The 20,412-nt window shown below is 46.0% G+C and overlaps 1 protein-coding gene across 1 annotated transcript in view; it reads right to left on the bottom strand.

The window, feature by feature from the left end:
• Positions 1 to 2,357: 2,357 nt before the first annotated feature.
• The window catches only part of LOC139764255 (uncharacterized), an 18,093-nt gene continuing 38 nt past the window's right edge, over positions 2,358 to 20,412 (bottom strand). Inside the window, exons 1-4 of the mRNA XM_071690752.1 lie at positions 20,308 to 20,412; positions 11,731 to 11,869; positions 8,577 to 9,821; positions 2,358 to 5,247 (exon numbers count right to left, since the gene is read on the bottom strand). The exon at positions 20,308 to 20,412 is cut by the window's right edge and continues 38 nt beyond it. Of these exons, the coding sequence (XP_071546853.1) occupies positions 8,838 to 9,821; positions 11,731 to 11,869; positions 20,308 to 20,412 (1,228 nt within the window). The 3' untranslated portion in view covers positions 2,358 to 5,247; positions 8,577 to 8,837. The remainder of the gene's footprint in view (positions 5,248 to 8,576; positions 9,822 to 11,730; positions 11,870 to 20,307) is intronic.

Genomic DNA, 20,412 nt, shown 5'->3' with positions numbered 1-20,412 from the left:
GCTGCAAAAAAAAAAAATAAATAAATAAACTCACTGATCGACCTCTGCCGCTGAAATTCAGATAGAGGCATAGTCTGAAGTGGGTTGGACCTTAGCCAACCATAAGAAGGCCTTTACAGACGCGGAGCCAAAGAGCGTTTTTTATTTTTGGCTCCGTCTTCAATAATGTATGATGACTTCAATACCAAAGGCGAAACCATAGAACAAATCAGAGGACAGCGACCATTAAACACAAGAGTAATGAGAAGGACAGAAGAGGCTGATGACTGCAGATCTATCAACAGCGCCACAATGCTTCAACATAGCACTAGTGGGATGTTGCACAGATGTGGGTGTGTGTGTGTGTGTGGTGTTGCACAGTGGCATGTATATGGATCACACTTCCGAAACCGACCTCCCTTCTACAAGGACTATCGTGTGTGTTCCTCCTACATGGCCAAACGAGTGGAGAGGAGGATATCATACCTGCCCATCTCTCACTGTTCAATGAGACTAAACTAAACTGGTCAAATCTGTAAAATAGAAGAGAGTTGTCGGTTTACTGAGGAAGGAGATGATACACACCTTTGCATACACCAGGAAGCAATTGTGGCAAAACTGAACTATAAATTGCCAATCGCAATATGATACATCTGCTTGTGCACGCGGTCAATTTCATTGGTCTACGACCACCCAATCACCACCAGGTTTCGCCAACTGCTGGAGGCGTACGGGTCACACTATGGTAATTAAGTGGTGCATAATGAGCCGAGGTGGCTATACCGTGGCAAAATAACTCGAACGATTTCTGAGTCTCCTTCCCTCACATTTGTGAGGTTCTTGTAAGTCAAGGCAGAAACCAAGCCAGACCTGGAGGACACTGGATGGGTAATGAACATGGCTCGTCCAGGTACAAGGCCAAAATATAAGACGCCATCACCAATGATCCAGAATATTTGCCATATTTCAGCGCTGATGCATTTCAGGAAGTACTGAAGGGAGCTGAAGGAGGGAATTTCAATCAAGATTCAGTGGTGTAATGGAGTTTAGATTCTCTTTTATTCATGTCCCCCCCAAAAAAAAATTATTACCCGCTTGTAGGGTACAGACACTTAGTGAAAAAAAAAATGTAAAATGAATAAATAAATAACGCGAATTTATGACATTTTGGGACGCTCGTTACATGACTCGTCTTAAACTCATCTCTGTAGTTCCCTGACACCAAGACTCACACAAGAATCTCATAATCTTCCACAATTTCTCAAAAAAACTCATCTATGACGCAATTAATATTTATCTTTAACATAATTTCTATTAAAATGCAAAGCAAATATCATCAATAAAGCCATGTTCACTCAGTATTAATTCATATTCTTTCATAAAATGTTGTTATTTCTAAAGAATAAACTGTTTTCCACTTCGAAGTCCCACTTCGAAGTCATCCATTTTGCCGCCATTTTTTTTCCACCCCGCTTCATTAACAAAAATTAACTGGATTACATTTAAGTAACAAAAAAACACATATATAAATGGCATAATAAAAAATTTTTAAACTATAAAAATCATGTCGATAACACATTACCTCGAACGCAGCCTTTCATGTCCATTTTTTTTTTTGAATATTTAATTCTAAATTTTTTTCCAATTTCTTTTTTTTTCCGTCGCGATTTGTTTACTATTTTCGGCCACAACCCCCCCCCCCCCCTACCACCGGCCAGGCGGGACCCGCGGGGTACGGTACCGGACCCATGTGACGTCACGAGCCGCCCAGGGTAGATTTAAAAGCTTACGTAACGATCCTCTCGAGAGCCTGGCCTCCCTCAGGACCGTTACAACGTCCCGGGGTTACGTAACGCTCCTGCCTTCCTTCCTTCGCGGTGATCCCAAGGCGAAGGTGACGCTCCGTAACGAACAGCTTGTGACGGTGCGTGTGTTGGTGTGTGTGTGTGTGTGTGTGTGTGTGTGTGTGTGTGTGTGGCTGTGTGTGTGTGTGTGTGTGTGTGTGTGTGTGTGTGTGTGTGGCTGTGTGTGTGTGTGTGTGTGTGTGTGTGTGTGTGTGTGTGTGTGTAAGAGGGTGTTGAAATCATATGTAATTTATACATTATGTGATGGAGTTATTATTTATAGATTATGTGATGAAGTTATTATTATTTCCCACAAAAGCTCGGGGGAGGGAAATGGAAGCTAATATATATATGAGTTTAGAATGATAATATATATATCTGTTCGAGTTCGAGTAATCTGTGAGTTTTTGTGAGTTGATCATTGTATTTCTGAGAGTTTTTGAGATCGAGAAATCCTAAAGGACGAACAAGGATGATGGAAATTAATTCTCAAAGACTCAAAATAGGTTAGAAGTTTCTAAGAACAAATTACGGGTTTTAAGGTTAGACATTTTTAAGAGGTAAGGTTAGAATTTTTTAAAAGAGTTAAGGGACTCAGAAACATTTTTTGTGAGAGTTTAGGGATGACACGACCGACTCAAACAGCTCATAAATAAGGTCCATTTTTTTTTGAGTTAGGCCACAACTAAACCTAAGAGTTTAAGAATATGATACTAAGTGGTCTGTATGACAATATAATTCTCAGAATTGATAATGTCAGGTCACAGAAGTTAATGATTAAGAGGTTAATGTGTTTAAGTCTTCTATACAAAGTAATTCTGTTCTTCAACAGTATTTATTATGAGTGGGGTTAGATATGGCAATATTATTAAGAGTTTGGGGTTAGATTTAATTGTATCGAGAGAATATTTGGGGTTTAGATGTGGGTGAATCTATCAAATAACAGGAATTTTTTATAAAAGCAATCATAAAAATTCTGGGGAATGATATTGTAGCATTTATGACAAATCTACGTTAATTCTGTGAGTCCATCGTTAAAAGAAACGAATCTAAGGAGATGAAGAGTTTAAGAATAAAAAAAAGAGTGTATATTTTATTTAGAGACTTGTGAGTAATCAGCATGAACGAAAGATTTGGGAGAAAAATAACATTAAGAACAACAAATCAAGAATAAACTAGATCACTTCACAGTGTTTAGGTGTAAGCCAAATTTATTCCTATGAATTCAACACTTCCAATACAATTACGTCTCTTCAATACCAACTCATACACTAAAATACAATATACATTCACATGACCAATGGACAGGTGGTACTGGACCATTTACTTACGATTCCAAAAAAAATTGGAAGTTCCAGAAAGTCGTATGTTTTACAAACGTGAGACATTCCTCATTCAGCCATAGTGTTTTGATGGCGTAGTTTCTCAATACAATTTTGTGATTATTTGCCCTAGTTTCTCATAATCTTCACTTAACACTGTATCTAAAAGGCCAGCCAAAAAGAAAAGAAAAGCAATGTGCTAAAGGATAACCCAAGTGGAAACATATTGCGTTAAGTAGATCGAAAAAAGAAAGTGGAGTTGATAAACAGATTTGAGAAGAGTTTTTCATCCCGGCATCTGAGTCAAACGTAAAGGCCTCGGAGCCATTTACCATCAATGGCATCAAGACAACAGATGGAACAAATACTTAATTTCTACAGCGACAGTGTCGTACCTACGGTAATGGATAACCGGAAAACATTACGCCTATCGTAAAGCGTTTGACGCAGACCGCTTGCTGGTGGAATGGATTAGGAAGCGTAAGGGGAAGGAGGTGAAAAGCGGTCCGCTTTGCTTGATCATTCCATCATGAATGAACACACCCCCGAGTAAAACGCTTTCTCTAAGAATTGCACACGGGACGACGCCGTGTGAAGATGATTCGGGCTAGTGGTTTTCAACCGATTCAAACACAGGCGCGGCCAAACACAGGCGCGGCGAAACAGAGGCGCGGCGAAACACAGGCGCGACCTCCCCAGAGGCTGAAGGTACGAGGAGAAGAAAAAACAATAAAGGTTTTCGCAGACCGGGATGGCGTACCGAGATGAATTCGCTTAGTTCATTTCCGATGTGAGGCTGTGAGCTTAACTGGTGTATAATACAAGTCAAAACTGCTGTATTCTGGCGTTGCATACTAAAGAAAACGTAACACCAGGTGTTCGCATACAGCTACAAATGTAAAGTATTCTTTAGGGGAAAAAAAAAGTCAATCCAGGTGCATTTAAAGGTTTAAATGCTCCCTTAAATGCAAATTTAAAGGTTTAAATGCTCCATTAAATGCAAATTAGCGAGTTAGGATCATTAAAGAGGTTTTCACTATAATGCAATGTTACTGTATGATCTATTTAAATGTATTTTCCGCAGCGTCGCTGTGTCAAGTGATGTTCATTCTTGTTGCCTGTAAAATACATCGATACATCATAACGAAGAGTGACTCACAGAAGCCTATTGCTCACAGGGTGCTTTTAGCTCACTACTCTGACTCACAGAAGCCTACTGCTCACAGGGTGCTTTCAGCTCACTTCTCACAATGAAGAGTGGAGAGTAACCTTCCATGGCCTGTGAGAGCAGCTTGTTCACAACAGCTCGTTGCTCATAACGAACTGTGACTCACAATAGTCTGTAACTTAAGTACTATGTGTCTCACAATAATGGCTCACAACATCCTATAGATCACACAAAACACTCATAAAAGCCTATACATCATAATAACCTGTTGCTCACAAAAGCCAGTACCTCACAATACTCAAATCACAACATCCTCCAAATCACAAAAACCTCTCATACAACCCATGATCAAAGCATGCTATAGCTCACAACACTCTAACCTACAAGTCACTCACAACATCCACTTGCCTTCCTGCTCATAACCTTGTCTCACAACTCCCCTACACTCTGTATAATAACACAGCTCAAAACTCAAAACACATTAAAAGCAACATCTACATAACAACTCCTACAACCAGCATGTGTACACAAACAACCTCTATAACCTGTTTGCTTACTCCTTAAAGCCTATGCTCACAACCTCAATGTCTGTAGCTCACAACCTCCCAGCCTGTACCTCAAGACCTCACGGACTATGACTCACAACGTCACAGACTGTAGCTCACAACCTCACACTGAAGCCTCACACCTTCACAGCCTTACAACCTGCAGCTCACAACCTTACAGTCTACAGGCTACAACCATACAGACTTGTAGCTTCATATTAACTATTAATATCCCTTACAATACTCGTAGCCTGTACTTCAGTCGAGCCTGAAACACACAACAGCCTGTAACTCGTATGAAACCACAACTCAACCTGTAACTCACATGAGACGAGCCCACAGCCACTTGACAACAGCCTGACTCACAACATCCCGTAGATCACAACAGCCTGTAACACAAGATGTAATTCACAACAGCATGTAACTCACAACAGCCTGTAACAAAAGTGCATGTAACTCACAACAGCCATGTAACACACCTGTAACAAAAGTGCATGTAACTCACAACACCATGTAACACAAGAACACAAAACTCAAAACAGCCTGTAACACAACCTGTGTCTCAGAAAGGTTAATACACATATATCAATAATTAACTGCTGACAGCTTCAACTTTCTCATAATTCTTTATCTTACATAAATAATTATTGTATAAAGACTGTAACTCATAATTATCACAAATCCTTATGAGTTTATCCTGCAAATTATTTCAGTCCGGAACAACACCTCGCTCAGAACATCTCAAAACTCAAAAGCTGTTACTTATATACTCTGCAGCTCAAAATTTCATGAAATTCCCATAGCCCTATTACTCAAAACAACGTAAAACTCAGAACAGCCACGTTACTCATAAATGTCTTATAACAGATGATAATAGCTCTTAATAATATGTTTATTATAGGAGCATGTAGCTCAAAACAACATAGAAGTAGTTTGTGAGCCACAAGATAATAAAAACCAGTAGCCTGTACTTTAATGAAGTCTCTTGTGAGTTTATAAGTCTCCAGCTCATAATACTCAGGAACTTATAAATATTTACTATCAAAAGTGACTTACTCTCCCATATGTAGCTCACAAACTTACAATAAACTGCTTGTAACTCACAATACCTCATAACATCTATAGATCATAGCACTTTCTTAACACAAACCCTGTAGCTCACAATATTGTGTTACTCACAACAGTATGTTACAAAAGTTGTCTAAAAAAAAAAAAACTGTAGTTCACATCTTGTAGCTCATAAACACCCTGTTAACTCACAACATCCCGTAGGTCGCAGCAGCCTGCAGCTCACAATATCCCTTAAAACTAACAATTTGTGACTCACAGCATCATGTAGCTCACAATGTTACATACAAGTCTGTAACTCACAAAAAGAACTTGTACCTCGTCTTATAGGTTAGCGTATCTTGTTACTCACAAGTCTACAGCTCACTAGTCACTGTAGCTCAAAATATCCCTTACCCTACAAGTCTGATGCTCACAACAGTCATCAGCTCACAAGACTGCTCATGGCAACAATCTGTAGCTCATAACAACCTATTGCTCACAAAAACGTTTGGTTTGTATGTCTTAGCTTACAACAGGTTGGAGGTTCTCATAACTCATAATAACATGCAGCTCAAACAGTTTGTTGTTGACAGGAAAATGCAGGTCACACCGTAAAGCTCATAACTCACAACAGTTTGCAGTTCACAATAGCCTGCAGTTCACAAAAAGAAGCCTGCAGCTCATATGAGTACCTTATAAAGGTCTCTCGGTCACAACAGTCAATATTCCATGCTAATATCTAGTTTGAAACAGTCTGTATCTAAGCAGTCAACAGACTGTAACTCAGTGATGCCATCCCTGTAGCTCACAACAGTCTGTAGCTCACAACAGTCTGTAGCTCACAACAGTCTGTAGTTTAAAAGTCTATAGCTCACAACAGTCAGTAGCTCATATCAGTCTGTAGCTCACAACAGTCTGTAGCTCACAACAGTCTGTGGCTCACAAAAGTATGTAGCTCACAACAGTCTGTAGCTCACAACAGTCTGTAGCTCACAACAGTTTGTAGCTCACAACAGTCTGTAGCTCACAACAGTCTGTAGCTCACAACAGTCTGTAGCTCACAAGTTTGTAATCACAACAGTTTGTAATCACAAGTCTGTAGCTCATATCAGTCTGTAACTCATAACAGTCTGTAACTCACAACAGTCTGTAGCTCATATCAGTCTGTAGCTCACAACAGTCTGTAGCTCACAAGCTTGTAATCACAAATCTGTAGCTCACAACAGTCTGTAGCCCACAAGTCTTTAGCTCACAACAGTCTGTAGCCCACAACGGTCCAGCTCACAACAGTCCAGCTCACAGCAGTCTGTAGCTCACAACAGTCTGTAGCCCACAAGTCTTTAGCTCAAAACAGTCTGTGGCCCACAACAGTCCAGCTAACAACAGTCTCGCCCACAACAGTCTATAGCTAATAAGTGTGGCTCACAAAAATCTGTAGCTCACAAGTCAGTCACTCACAACAGTCTATAGCTCACAAGTCTAGCTCACAACAGTCTGAAGCTCACAACAGTCTGTAGCTCACAGCAGCCTGTAGCCCATAACAGTCTATAGCTCACAACAGTCTATAGCTCACAACAGTCTGTAGTTCACAACAGTTTGTAGCTCACAACAGTCTGTAGCTCACAACAGTCTGTAGCTCACAACAGTATATATCTCACTACAGTCTGTAGCTCACTGCAGTCTGTAGCTCACAACAGCCTGTAGCTCACTGCAGTCTGTAGCTCACAACAGCCTGTAGCTCACTGCAGTCTGTAGCTCACAACAGCCTGTAGCTCACTGCAGTCTGTAGCTCACAACAGCCTGTAGCTCACTGCAGTCTGTAGCTCACAACAGCCTGTAGCTCACAACAGCCTGTAGCTCACAACAGCCTGTAGCTCACTGCAGTCTGTAGCTCACAACAGCCTGTAGCTCAACCACCAGTTAGTAACTGTATATATTCTGTTGCTCAAAGCAGGTTGCCCACAACCTGTTGCTCAGAAAAGGCAGCAGCTAACAGAAGTTTAAAGCTCACACCAATAATTTACTCATAACATGTTACTCATAAGAAACATCAACTCACATCTTACACCAATCATTTGCTCAGAACCTTGTACTCACATCTGGTAGTCACTCACAAGAATATCTAACACTCAAAATTCTGCAGTTTACACCAATCAGTTGCTTGGAGCCTGTTACTCACATTGGCAGTGACTCACAAGCTCACAAGAACCTCTGACTCACAAAAGACAGCAGTTTACACCAGCATTATACCACTTGCTCACAATATCCTCCAGCTCACAAGTCAGTAACTGAATGACATATATGAATAAGGTATTACTTTTGTAACATCCTGTATTTCCCTTGTAACTCACTGTACCCAAATAATTTGTGCTTAAGCTGTAACTCACTGTACCCCTCACCTGTATGTAACTCCCCATGCATAATGTAACTCACTGTATCAGCACCTGTAACTCTTTAAACCCCGTTGTAACTCACTGTAACGCCCTATACCCTACTGTAACTCGCTGTACCTCCCTGTACCCCTTGTAACTCACAGCCCCTCACCTGTAACTCTAAATACAAGTGTACAACCACCCCTCCCACCTAGTAACAACCCTATTAGTAAATACAATTTAATAACCAGCTCTGTGGTCCTCCTTATTTACAACACCTGATAATGGCGGCAAACCTGGGGGGGGGGGTCAGATGGGGGGGTTTCAGGCCTGTATCTTGCTCGAAGACCCATCACAGACCCGTAAATATATACAGGGACGGACCTCCGACCATAGAGGGCCCTGTCACGTCCATACAGTCCAGACTGTAGACTGTATCTTGAATTACTGTATTCCCGTGTTCCCAAGACTCAAAAAAAAAAGGCTTTATTTTTTTTTGGAATCATCAGCTGTGGTCCGTCTGGTAACTCTGGAAGATAATCTGTGTTTAGCAGACCTTAATGGAATGCTGGAGAATTTATGAATGAAAAAAAATATATATAAATATATATATACAGGAGAGTAAATTTTAAAAAATGACGGTAAAAATCATAAAATTTAATCGGTGTAGCATACATGACTGTGAGAAAAAATATATAGTACTTAAGAGTATATGAAATGATGTAAATATATTGATATACGAATGCAAATGAAACAGAAACTTGGGTCGATAAAGAGGAAGATATAAATGGACTTCCTGTTGAGTGCGGGTCCCGGGCGATGGCTGCTTGGACGCTCCTTGAGAAAATCCATTTCTGGCAACTTATCATCACACAAAATCCGTATTTCCACGACCCTGGCCGTCTTTTTAGGGTCTCCACACACTGCAGGTCCATCTGTGTCTCCGGACGGGCCACAATAATGCTATGGGGTCCCCTCATTAATGCGACAACCTCAATCAATACGATGCAAACACTGGACAAAATATGTTTGGTTGGACTGCGTCGACGGAGGCGGCTTGGGCCGGCCTGGCCTGCCCGTGGTTCCCGGCCACGCCACCAGAGGCGCCACCCGCGCCCCGCCGCCCGCTGACCCGCCGCTCCTCTCCTCCCCCTGCTGTTGCTGTTACCGCTCCTGCTGTTGCTGTTACCTGCTCCTGCTGTTGCTGTTACTGCTCCTGCTGTTGCTGTTACTGCTCCTGCTGTTGCTGTTACCGCTCCTGCTGTTGCTGCTCCTGCTGTTGCTGTTACCGCTCCTGCTGTTGCTGTTACCGCTCCTGCTGTTGCTGTTACCGCTCCTGCTGTTGCTGCTCCTGCTGTTGCTGTTACCGCTCCTGCTGTTGTTGTTACTGCTCCTGCTGTTGCTGTTACCGCTCCTGCTGTTGCTGCTCCTGCTGTTGCTGTTACCGCTCCTGCTGTTGCTGTTACTGCTCCTGCTGTTGCTGTTACTGCTCCTGCTGTTGCTGTTACCGCTCCTGCTGTTGCTGTCTGCTCCTGCTGTCGCTGTTACCGCTCCTGCTGTTGCTGTTACTGCTCCTGCTGTTGCTGTTACCTGCTCCTGCTGTTGCTGTTACCTGCTCCTGCTGTTGCTGTTCCTCCTGCTGTTGCTGTTCCTATTCCTGCGGCTTCGGATGATGCAACTCCTGATCATACTGTTCGCTGTTCTTTCTTCCTGTTGACCCCTCCCCCTGTGTGGTGCTGTCTGTTCTTCCTGTTGCTGTTGTTCGACTGTTGCATCTCCTGTCTTTCCTGTTATTTCTGCTGAGACTGTTTCTGTTGCTGCTGCTGCCTCTATTCTTGCTGTTACTGTTGTTGTTGTTACTGTTGTTCTGTTCTTACTACCGTTACTGTTGTTATGCTGTTGCTAAAGTTGTTCTGTTGCTGCTGTTGTTACTACTGTTGCTGCTGCTTTTGTTGCTGTTGCTGTTCCTCCTGCCGTTGTTACGTGTTGTTGTTGTTGTTGTTGTTGCTTGTAGTCCTGATGTTGACTACCGTTGCAACAGTCACTGTTTTTGTTTTGTTCGTATTGTTTCCACACTGTTGCTGCTCCTGTTGTATTATACACTGTTCCTCCTGCAGATGTGTTTGTTTGTTTGTTGTTCTTGCTAGTGATGTTGCTGTTCTTGTTTGTTTGTTTGTTGTTTGTGCTGTTCTTCCTGTTTGCCGTTGTTGCTGTATCTGTTGCAGGGGTGAGGGTGGGGGGGTGCTTGTCATACCGATCTGTCGTCTTCATGTTTACCCGCCACACGTGAGGGTGGAGGCCCGCCCGTAGCGCTCACCACACCGCAGGAAGGACGTGAGAGAGAGAGAGAGAGAGAGAGAGAGAGAGAGAGATACATAGATATACAGACCTGAGAGAGAGAGAGAGAGAGAGAGAGAGAGAGAGAGAGAGAGAGAGAGAGAGAGTTACATAGATATACAGACCTGAGAGAGAGAGAGAGAGAGAGAGAGAGAGAGAGAGAGAGAGAGAGAGAGAGGCTCACACACGCACCGAACGCTGGGTAACACCTGGCCAGTGTCACAGGCCAACTTCGACCTTACGACCAGCCATTCACCGCGTGGTACCACCACAATCCCCCCACCCACCCCACCCCCACCCCCCACCCCACCCTCTGACCCACCCACCCTACCCACCCCCCCCGGCCCCCACCCCCCACCCCACCCCACCCCACCCCACCCCCGACCCCCCGAACGTCCGCCGCCATATTCATACAACCAGCAGCTGTAGGATACAGTTACCCCCCCTCCTCCCCTCCTCACCCCCCTTGAACTCCCTCCCCTCCTCACCCCCTGACACACATACACACATACACACACACACGTGCACACACACACACACACATACACACACACGCTCTTGTGCACGTGTTGAGCAGGGAAGCTGGTGGGGGCCCGGGGGGAGGCTAGGCGGGAGGGGTGAGGCTAGGCGGCAGAGCGCGGGAGGGAGGGAGGGAGTTGGTGAGACGAGGCTTGACGCGCATGGCTTCCCCCGCGGGAGAGAGACCCGGCGAAAAGTAGATAAAACTCGGGTCTGGGAGGAAATGGCAGAGGGAAGACAATAGGAAATGACTTGGGGGTATGGAAGGAAGAAAGAAAATGGCGTGTGGTTGGAGTAGCGTGGCTAACGGCCGCCGCCATCTTAGGTCAAGTTGGGTGATGGGGGATGATGACAAAGTAAATTTGGGCCGAATCAAGATGTCTCAATTATTTTAGACGCCGTCCGCCTCTACCGCTATAGAGCAAGAGGAGAAATCGAAGAGAAAACTTAAGAACAAAATGAACAAGGCAAGAATAACAGTAAACTCAAAGCAAATTTAAAATAAGAGAATCGAAGAGAAGACTTTGGAACAAGATTAAACCTTAAGCTTAAGAACGCATTGAAGAGACGACTTTGGAGCAAGACTAAACTCACAAGGATGCATTGAAGAGACGACTTTGGGACAAGATATAACACATGCTGACGCACTGAAGAGGCGATTTTGGAACAAGATATAACATCTAAGGACTCGTTAAAGAGACGACTTTGGAACAAGATGTAACATAATGACGCACTGAAGAGACGATTATGGAACAAGATATAATCCCTAAGAAGACATTAAAGAGACGACTTTGGAACAAGATAAAACACATAATGACAGACTGAAGAAACAACTTTGGAACAAGATATAAAACACGACGCATTGAAGAAACGACTTTGGGACAAGATGTAACATACGAAGTATTAAAGAAATGACTTTGGAACAAGATATGTATATGGAAATATTGAAGAGACGACTTTGAAACAAAAACACAATACTGGAACAATTTCAAACTCAAATGAGGAACAAAAGAGTTGATCAAAGATATATACAGAAGAGAAAGAATACAAGAATAAGAATAAGATTATGAGGAACTTTACTACATAAAACAAGAGATAAATAATTGGGAATTAATGTTAAGAAGTAAAATTATTGAGAATGTAAGAGTTATAGCAACCGTCGTATTCAAACAAGTGATAAAAAAGAGAAGGTAGGAGACAAACAACATAAATAGACCAACAGAAAACGAGAGGAGAAACGCAGCAAGACCAGAAGAACCACTAGGAAAAGAATGCCAATGAAAACGGAGTGTGTGTTCGTCTACTTCTTGAAGTGTTCGGTCCAGCACCTTACATTAGAGATTTCAGAACCTCATGAAAGCTAAAAGCTAAATTCAGCCAAGCTAACACCACACTTCAGGAAAGCTGTAAGACGCCAAGAGAACCACCAGATTTCAGTGAAGATTATGAACATATTTCAGATAAGTTCTGTACACTGAAGTTAGAGAATATAAAATCAGATTCCTAACTTCAGCTAAGTCAAGCTTAATACTGAATCCAACTCACAGAGGATTTCAGGGTTTCAGGAAAGTTAAATATATTTACTGATAGCCTGAGGATTCACAGACGCTACCAGATTTAGAAGGGAAACTTAGAAAATAGTTGAAAGGCCATTAGCAATTTCAGGGCAATGATGAAGACAGGGATTGATTCATACAGTGAAATCCATTTTCCACTGGGGAGATGACAGATTTAGACAGTGAAATCCCGTTTTCCACTGCGGAGGGGATTAATTTATACAGTGGAATCCCGTTTTCCACTGCGGAGGGGATTAATTTATACAGTGAAATCCCGTTTTCCACTGCGGAGGGGATTAATTTATACAGTGAAATCCCGTTTTCCACTGCGGAGGGGATTAATTTATACAGTGGAATCCCGTTTTCCACTGGGGAGATGACAGATTCATACAGTGAAAGCCACTGCCAGGAAGTGTACACACTTTCTACCGCCATAAACAGACGAGAAGTTCATGATTTCTGGAGAAGGGAACTGATTTCGGGGGAGGAAGGGGAGAGGGGGGTGAGGACGCCACGTGTGTGGGGAGAGAGAGAGAGAGAGAGAGAGAGAGAGAGAGAGAGAGAGAGAGAGAGAGAGAGAGAGAGAGTGAGGGGGATTTTGTGGCGGGAATTTCCGATCACGACACAGGATACCTCGGAAACACACATGGATGCGCGCATGCGTGCGCACACACACACACACACACACACACACACACACACACACACACACACACACACACACACACACAGCCATGAAAGAAAATGGGTGGCTACCTCCAGAGAAATGACTTAACTGAAGGATAACAAGGTTGCAGAATGAGTTTACGTGGAATCATCTCTTTTTTTCATGGATTTCCACAAGAGAGTGAGCTCTGGTTTAGGCGAAAATGGGAAAGCTGTGTGTGTTGTTTGTTTCTGGAGTTAATATATCACATACATCGTCATAAGATTAAGGAAGATCATCGCTATGGATGGAATTGAAGATCACATATCAGATAAGCCATCTCAATATGGGTCGAGGCTGGCTATGGAGAGCCCCAAGGTGCTGTTTGGGCACCACTGATTTTTTCCTGAGTTATGCAAATGACTTCCGGGAAGGCAATCGACTCACTGCCGAGTATGTTTGCAGATGATGCGGAGGTCATGTGGGTGGTAAACAAAAATTGGATGGACGAGGAAACTGCACCAGCTTACAAGGGGACCTAAGCAAAACCCGCCCAAGTGGACTCGGTAGATGGTAGATGAGTTGTCCTGAGTAGAATGGGATGAGGGTGGGATACAGTGATGGACTGTCTACTGGTAAACAGTATAGTAGGGGAGGGGGTAAGGGAGGTGGGGGGGTGTAGTTTGTCGTCACGACACGGGGTGGGGGAGAAGGGAGAAAGGGAGGGAGGGTGTTTAGGGAGCTAAAGGCCATAGGCCCCAAATTCGGGTGTCACAACCAGCCCCTCTAACAACCCCTCCGCTCCCCACCCACCCCGCCTCCCCCCCCCCCCTTCCTTCCGCCGCGACCCAATCCTCCCATCCCATCCCCCCTCAACCCCCACCTCCCCCCCACACCCCGTGTCTCCCAATCCCCTACCCCCCAGTAATCACCTTGTAAACAACCCACACACCACCCCCCCCCTAGTGTCACAACCCCCCCCCCTTAGTCCCATCCCTAGGATGACCCCCCTTACGCCCCATCCCCCCTGTTCCCTCCCATCACTCCTCCCCCTACCGCATTCCCTGGCTGCGTTTAAACGAACGTCTATGCGCGTTTTTTTTTTCTCCTTTCGCTCGTGTTCATATCATTGATTGCGGTTTAAACGCGTTGTCACAAATATTGGCTCGCGTTTCCCCTCCTAACGTTCAACTTTCATCCGTTTAAATAGTTAATACACGCTTTCGCGACGGTAAAAACGCGGAAACATCAGTTTTTTTTATCATTTCGCGACGATATACGCGCGTAATATCCTGTTTTCGCGGGTGCTGATAACTTCGCGGTGGTAGGCGCGCGCGTAAAATGTCCCCGCGTTCGCGAATGCTCACATATTCGCGTTGGGTACAGGCAAACTCACCCGCCCCCCCCACACACCACAACTGCTAACGACGCGTATGCGCTGGAATTCGCGCGAGCTGTTCGCGTTTCCCACCGATTTGCATATCCACGCAAACATTGCTGCCGGTGCCGCCATGCGCGCGGCGCGAGATCAGCCATTCATTCATTGAGAGAGAGAGAGAGAGAGAGAGAGAGAGAGAGAGAGAGAGAGAGAGAGAGAGAGAGAGAATCTTTTTCACACCAAACGTGACGCTCTTTGTACTATTCTGGTAAGTAAATTCTCGGACCGGGACGCCGTTTTCTTCCGGTGTGGAACAATACATCAGGTTTCAGGAAAGATATCAATATAACATCTAATATATATATATATATATATATATATATATATATATATATATATATATATATATATATAGATAGATAGATAGATAGATAGATATATATATATAGTTTTATTCTATATATTAGATGTACTTTATTCTTATCATCAGTTTCTGGGTGAAGTCAATTCAATCAAGTTTAACTTTATTGTTGACACGCATCCAAACAAGCACACCAGCTGACGGGTAGTCTTGCTGGGGTCGTTAAATAGGGGGGGGGGGAAGGGTCGTTAGGGTCAAGCTTAACGACCCCGTTCGTATGCGTCTGTCCCCCTGCTCAAGGTCGTCTGATCAATAGGGGGGAAGACGACGGACGACCCCGAGGGCATGACGGTACGACCCCCATAGGGCATGACGGTACGACCCCCATAGGGCATGACGGTACGACCCTCAGGTGTGACCTAGTCTTTTAATCATCCTTCGAGGGTCAGGTCAAGGGTCAGACCATCGCGGGTCGTACTGTCGTGCTCACGGGTCGTACTGTCGTGCTCAGCGGGTCGTGCTTGAGTCGTACCATTGTCTTCAAAGAGGGAGGTCAAACTGTCTATCGATCGATGTGGACAACCACAAACGAGAGAACTACCCGGGGATCGAACCGTGGTCACTGGGGTTTTCCCCCAACACCACGTAAGGCTTTCCCAGACGAGCGATCTTCCACAAGACCGAACTATCGTGGCTAATTACCCATGAAATATATATATATATATATATATATATATATATATATATATATATATATATATATATATATATATATATATATATATATATATATATATATCCTCTACCAACCTCTCTATGACAGTGTGTGCCAGAATGATCTATCTGGTCTATCGTGGGCGGCGTCGCTCAAGCGGTGTATCGATCGATCGCGGGCGCGGGCGGGCGGGGGGTCGATCGCGCCATCAACCCTCGCCTATGGCTCGATGAGAGAGAGAGAGAGAGAGAGAGAGAGAGAGAGAGAGAGAGAGAGAGAGAGAGAGAGAGAGAGAGGGACAAGTGGTGGTGGGGGGCGAAGGTCGTCTGAGTATGGGGGGGGGAGGGGGAGGAGGGGGAGGAGGGGGTCGTGTTGGTGGTGGTGCGGTAGGGGGGAGGGAGGAGGTGGGGGGTCCCCTCCCCCCCCACCACCTCCGGTCGTCCCGCATTTTCCTTGTTTGTTCCGTCCATTGTCTACTTCCGCACGATTGTTTGCTTGTTGTCGACACATACGGTCTTTTTTTGCGCCCTTCGTGTGTGTTTTTTTGTTAACAAAAAAATAAAGTTTTTTTTGTGTATATGTAACCTCCTTCCCACGTACAAATATATATATTAGAACTTTATTAAACTCTCGGAAGTTAAATGCACAGTAACACCGCGCCCTCTGGCTCACAAGGGTTATATCTTCTCACACACGTAACGCAAGCACGAATTGATCGTTAGCTGACCTTTGAATTACAATGTTGAAGTCGTCATCATAATCACACGAGCACGAAGGTACGACCCTTGACCTAGAGGTTAACGACCAGTACGACTCGTTGGGCTGTTTATTTCTCTATTTTATGGTGATCTGGACCATGAGGTTTAGGGTCAAAGGTCACGCCATCATACCCAAAAGGTCGTATGGTCGTGCCTTAAGGTCGTCCGGTCGTGATCATGGAATTACAGTTAATTAACGACTCCATTATACAAAATCAGGAAAAATATGTATTCTTTCTTTACAGTTTAATCTTGACCTTGTCGTGTCTATATTACCTTCTATCAATGGATCTCAAAGCATAAATCTGGACACAAAGTCCCCTTTGTAGTTTGTCCATTTATTCACACTTGTCCAGGGGAGATTTTTTATCGTAAAGTGAAAAAGTAAACGAATAATTTATTCTTGATTTGCGGCAGCCAATCATAGCTAGCGGTATCTGGCAGTGTTGCCTCTTTTGTTGCTAGATATTCCCAGAGAAGATATTTTCTTTTATTCATTTATCCATTACTTTCCTATACTACAAGTACAATATAAATGGTGTCCAAGATTTAATAAGATTTCTTTTAGTGGCGTTTTGTATACATATAAAAAAAAAACCCTCCGTTCTCTAAACTAAGTGAGGAGAAACTGGTTTTATAAAACAGGCAAGGCTTGTGATCCGGTTTTATCTAGTCGCTACAGATATTCTGAGTGGGTGTCATTGTACTTTATCACCTCATATATAATACTTTTCTTAACAAGACTTACTTAGAATAATCAGTATCTAATAACGTAACAAAGAAAACACTTTATTCCCCATGTTAAATATTTTAATTATCGTACGGTACAGTCTGCTTTTGCCAACACGTGATCCCTCATTTATTCTTACAACATTTGCCTAAAAAAAATATATTCAGAAAATGTTTGACGTCATATTTCTTCAAAAAAATCATCCGGATCTGGAAGGTGTGATAAGTGGCTCCTCACGGAAGCGCTATGACCTACTGCAACACAACACACTTACTTTATATCACACGATATCTTATCTCACGTTATCATACCCACTGATCGAAGGCTCAGGTCAAAGGGCACGTCGTTACACCTAATGGTCGTACCGTCGTACTCAAAAGGGGTTAAGTATGTCTTTAGCTATTTCTACGCCTATAGAAACGATTCAACCTTAACTTGAGGTACTTTAAAACGCGAAATTATTTAGGGTGACAAATGCCCATATTTAATAAGGCTAATAATTTAGTATAAATTGTCATATGTCAGCTGTTGAGTGTAGATCTATTGCTGTATTAATACACCTTCCTCCTCATCACCACCATCATGGGCACTTTTATCATCAATGCTTTATTTAATCTAAAAAATTCATTAATTTTTGCCATTATCCAAGGCATTAATATCATACCTTGTGGTAACACAACCCCCACGTCGCATTCACACCCCCCCCAATGTAACATTTATACCCCACGTAACATTTATACCCCCTACATAACATTTTCACCCCATGTGATATCCATACCCCCTTTGTGCCATATGCACACCCACATAACATTTCCACCCCCGCGTGATAAATATACCCCCCAAGCCCACGCGCCACCACCAGGCTGCTCATCAAAATAGAAAATAATTAATGAAGACGGCGGAGAGAGAGAGGGGGCAGGAGGAAAATACCAAGGTAGGTAAGACTAGGTGTGGGAGGGATAAATGGAGATAAAGGGGGATAAAGGGGGTGCTAATGACCATCACTGGCAGACTCTGGCACCTAAGGGGCGCGGGGGGGGTTGGAGAGATGTGTGTGTGTGTGTGTGTGTGTGTGTGTGTCTGTGTGTGTGTCTGTGTGTGTGTGTTGGTGAAGGTTCTAAAGGGAGATTAGATAGTCTCCCCTCCTTCCTCTTCCCCTCTTACACCCCCCGTGCCTCGTCCTTCCTCCTTCACCTCAAGAGGGGAATAAGGCAAGCTGACTCCTCCTCTAATGAAGTGGGGATCGAACCGGAGCAGGAGGTGGGGGAGGAAAGGTGGGGCTCCCCTGCCCTGGGGAGGAAAGGTGGGGCTCCCCTGCCCTGGGGAAGAAAGGTGGGGCTCCCCTGCCCTGGGGAGGAAAGGTGGGGCTCCCTTGCCCTGGGGAGGAAAGGTGGGGCTCCCCTGCCCTGGGGAGGAAAGGTGGGGCTCCCCTGCCCTGGGGAGGAAAGGTGGGGCTCCCCTGCCCTGGGGAGGAAAGGTGGGGCTCCCTTGCCCTGGGGAGGAAAGGTGGGGCTCCCCTGCCCTGGGGAGGAAAGGTGGGGCTCCCCTGCCCTGGGGAGGAAAGGTGGGGCTCCCTTGCCCTGGGGAGGAAAGGTGGGGCTCCCCTGCCCTGGGGAGGAAAGGTGGGGCTCCCCTGCCCTGGGGAAGAAAGGTGGGGCTCCCTTGCCCTGGGGAGGAAAGGTGGGGCTCCCCTGCCCTGGGGAGGAAAGGTGGGGCTCCCCTGCCCTGGGGAAGAAAGGTGGGGCTCCCTTGCCCTGGGGAAGAAAGGTGGGGCTCCCCTGCCCTGGGGAAGAAAGGTGGGGCTCCCCTGCCCTGGGGAAGAAAGGTGGGGCTCCCTTGCCCTGGGGAGGAAAGGTGGGGCTCCCCTGCCCTGGGGAGGAAAGGTGGGGCTCCCCTGCCCTGGGGAGGAAAGGTGGGGCTCCCCTGCCCTGGGGAAGAAAGGTGGGGCTCCCCTGCCCTGGGGAAGAAAGGTGGGGCTCCCCTGCCCTGGGGAGGAAAGGTGGGGCTCCCTTGCCCTGGGGAGGAAAGGTGGGGCTCCCCTGCCCTGGGGAAGAAAGGTGGGGCTCCCTTGCCCTGGGGAAGAAAGGTGGGGCTCCCTTGCCCTGGGGAAGAAAGGTGGGGCTCCCCTGCCCTGGGGAAGAAAGGTGGGGCTCCCCTGCCCTGGGGAAGAAAGGTGGGGCTCCCTTGCCCTGGGGAGGAAAGGTGGGGCTCCCCTGCCCTGGGGAGGAAAGGTGGGGCTCCCCTGCCCTGGGGAAGAAAGGTGGGGCTCCCTTGCCCTGGGGAGGAAAGGTGGGGCTCCCCTGCCCTGGGGAGGAAAGGTGGGGCTCCCTTGCCCTGGGGAGGAAAGGTGGGGCTCCCTTGCCCTGGGGAGGAAAGGTGGGGCTCCCCTGCCCTGGGGAGGAAAGGTGGGGCTCCCCTGCCCTGGGGAGGAAAGGTGGGGCTCCCCTGCCCTGGGGAAGAAAGGTGGGGCTCCCTTGCCCTGGGGAGGAAAGGTGGGGCTCCCCTGCCCTGGGGAGGAAAGGTGGGGCTCCCCTGCCCTGGGGAAGAAAGGTGGGGCTCCCCTGCCCTGGGGAGGAAAGGTGGGGCTCCCTTGCCCTGGGGAGGAAAGGTGGGGCTCCCCTGCCCTGGGGAGGAAAGGTGGGGCTCCCCTGCCCTGGGGAGGAAAGGTGGGGCTCCCTTGCCCTGGGGAGGAAAGGTGGGGCTCCCCTGCCCTGGGGAAGAAAGGTGGGGCTCCCTTGCCCTGGGGAGGAAAGGTGGGGCTCCCCTGCCCTGGGGAGGAAAGGTGGGGCTCCCTTGCCCTGGGGAGGAAAGGTGGGGCTCCCCTGCCCTGGGGAGGAAAGGTGGGGCTCCCCTGCCCTGGGGAGGAAAGGTGGGGCTCCCCTTGCCCTGGGGAGGAAAGGTGGGGCTCCCCTGCCCTGGGGAGGAAAGGTGGGGCTCCCCAGCCCTGGGGAGGATGTTTAGGTTCAGTGTATTGGCCGGCCACCCACGTCAATGGGGAGAGACGCCCCACACAAAGGGGTGCTTGACCCTGAGGCACGAGACTGAATGGCTGTTGCGGGGATAAGCCATATGGCTGCTGGGGTATGACAAAGCCATATGCTTGCTGGGGGTAAGCCATATGGCTGTTGGGGA

Source organism: Panulirus ornatus, chromosome 49 (assembly GCF_036320965.1).
Source record: "Panulirus ornatus isolate Po-2019 chromosome 49, ASM3632096v1, whole genome shotgun sequence".
NCBI lineage: Eukaryota > Metazoa > Arthropoda > Malacostraca > Decapoda > Palinuridae > Panulirus > Panulirus ornatus.
Note: the sequence above shows the minus strand (reverse complement) of the source record. Positions and strands in the feature narration are given on the sequence as shown.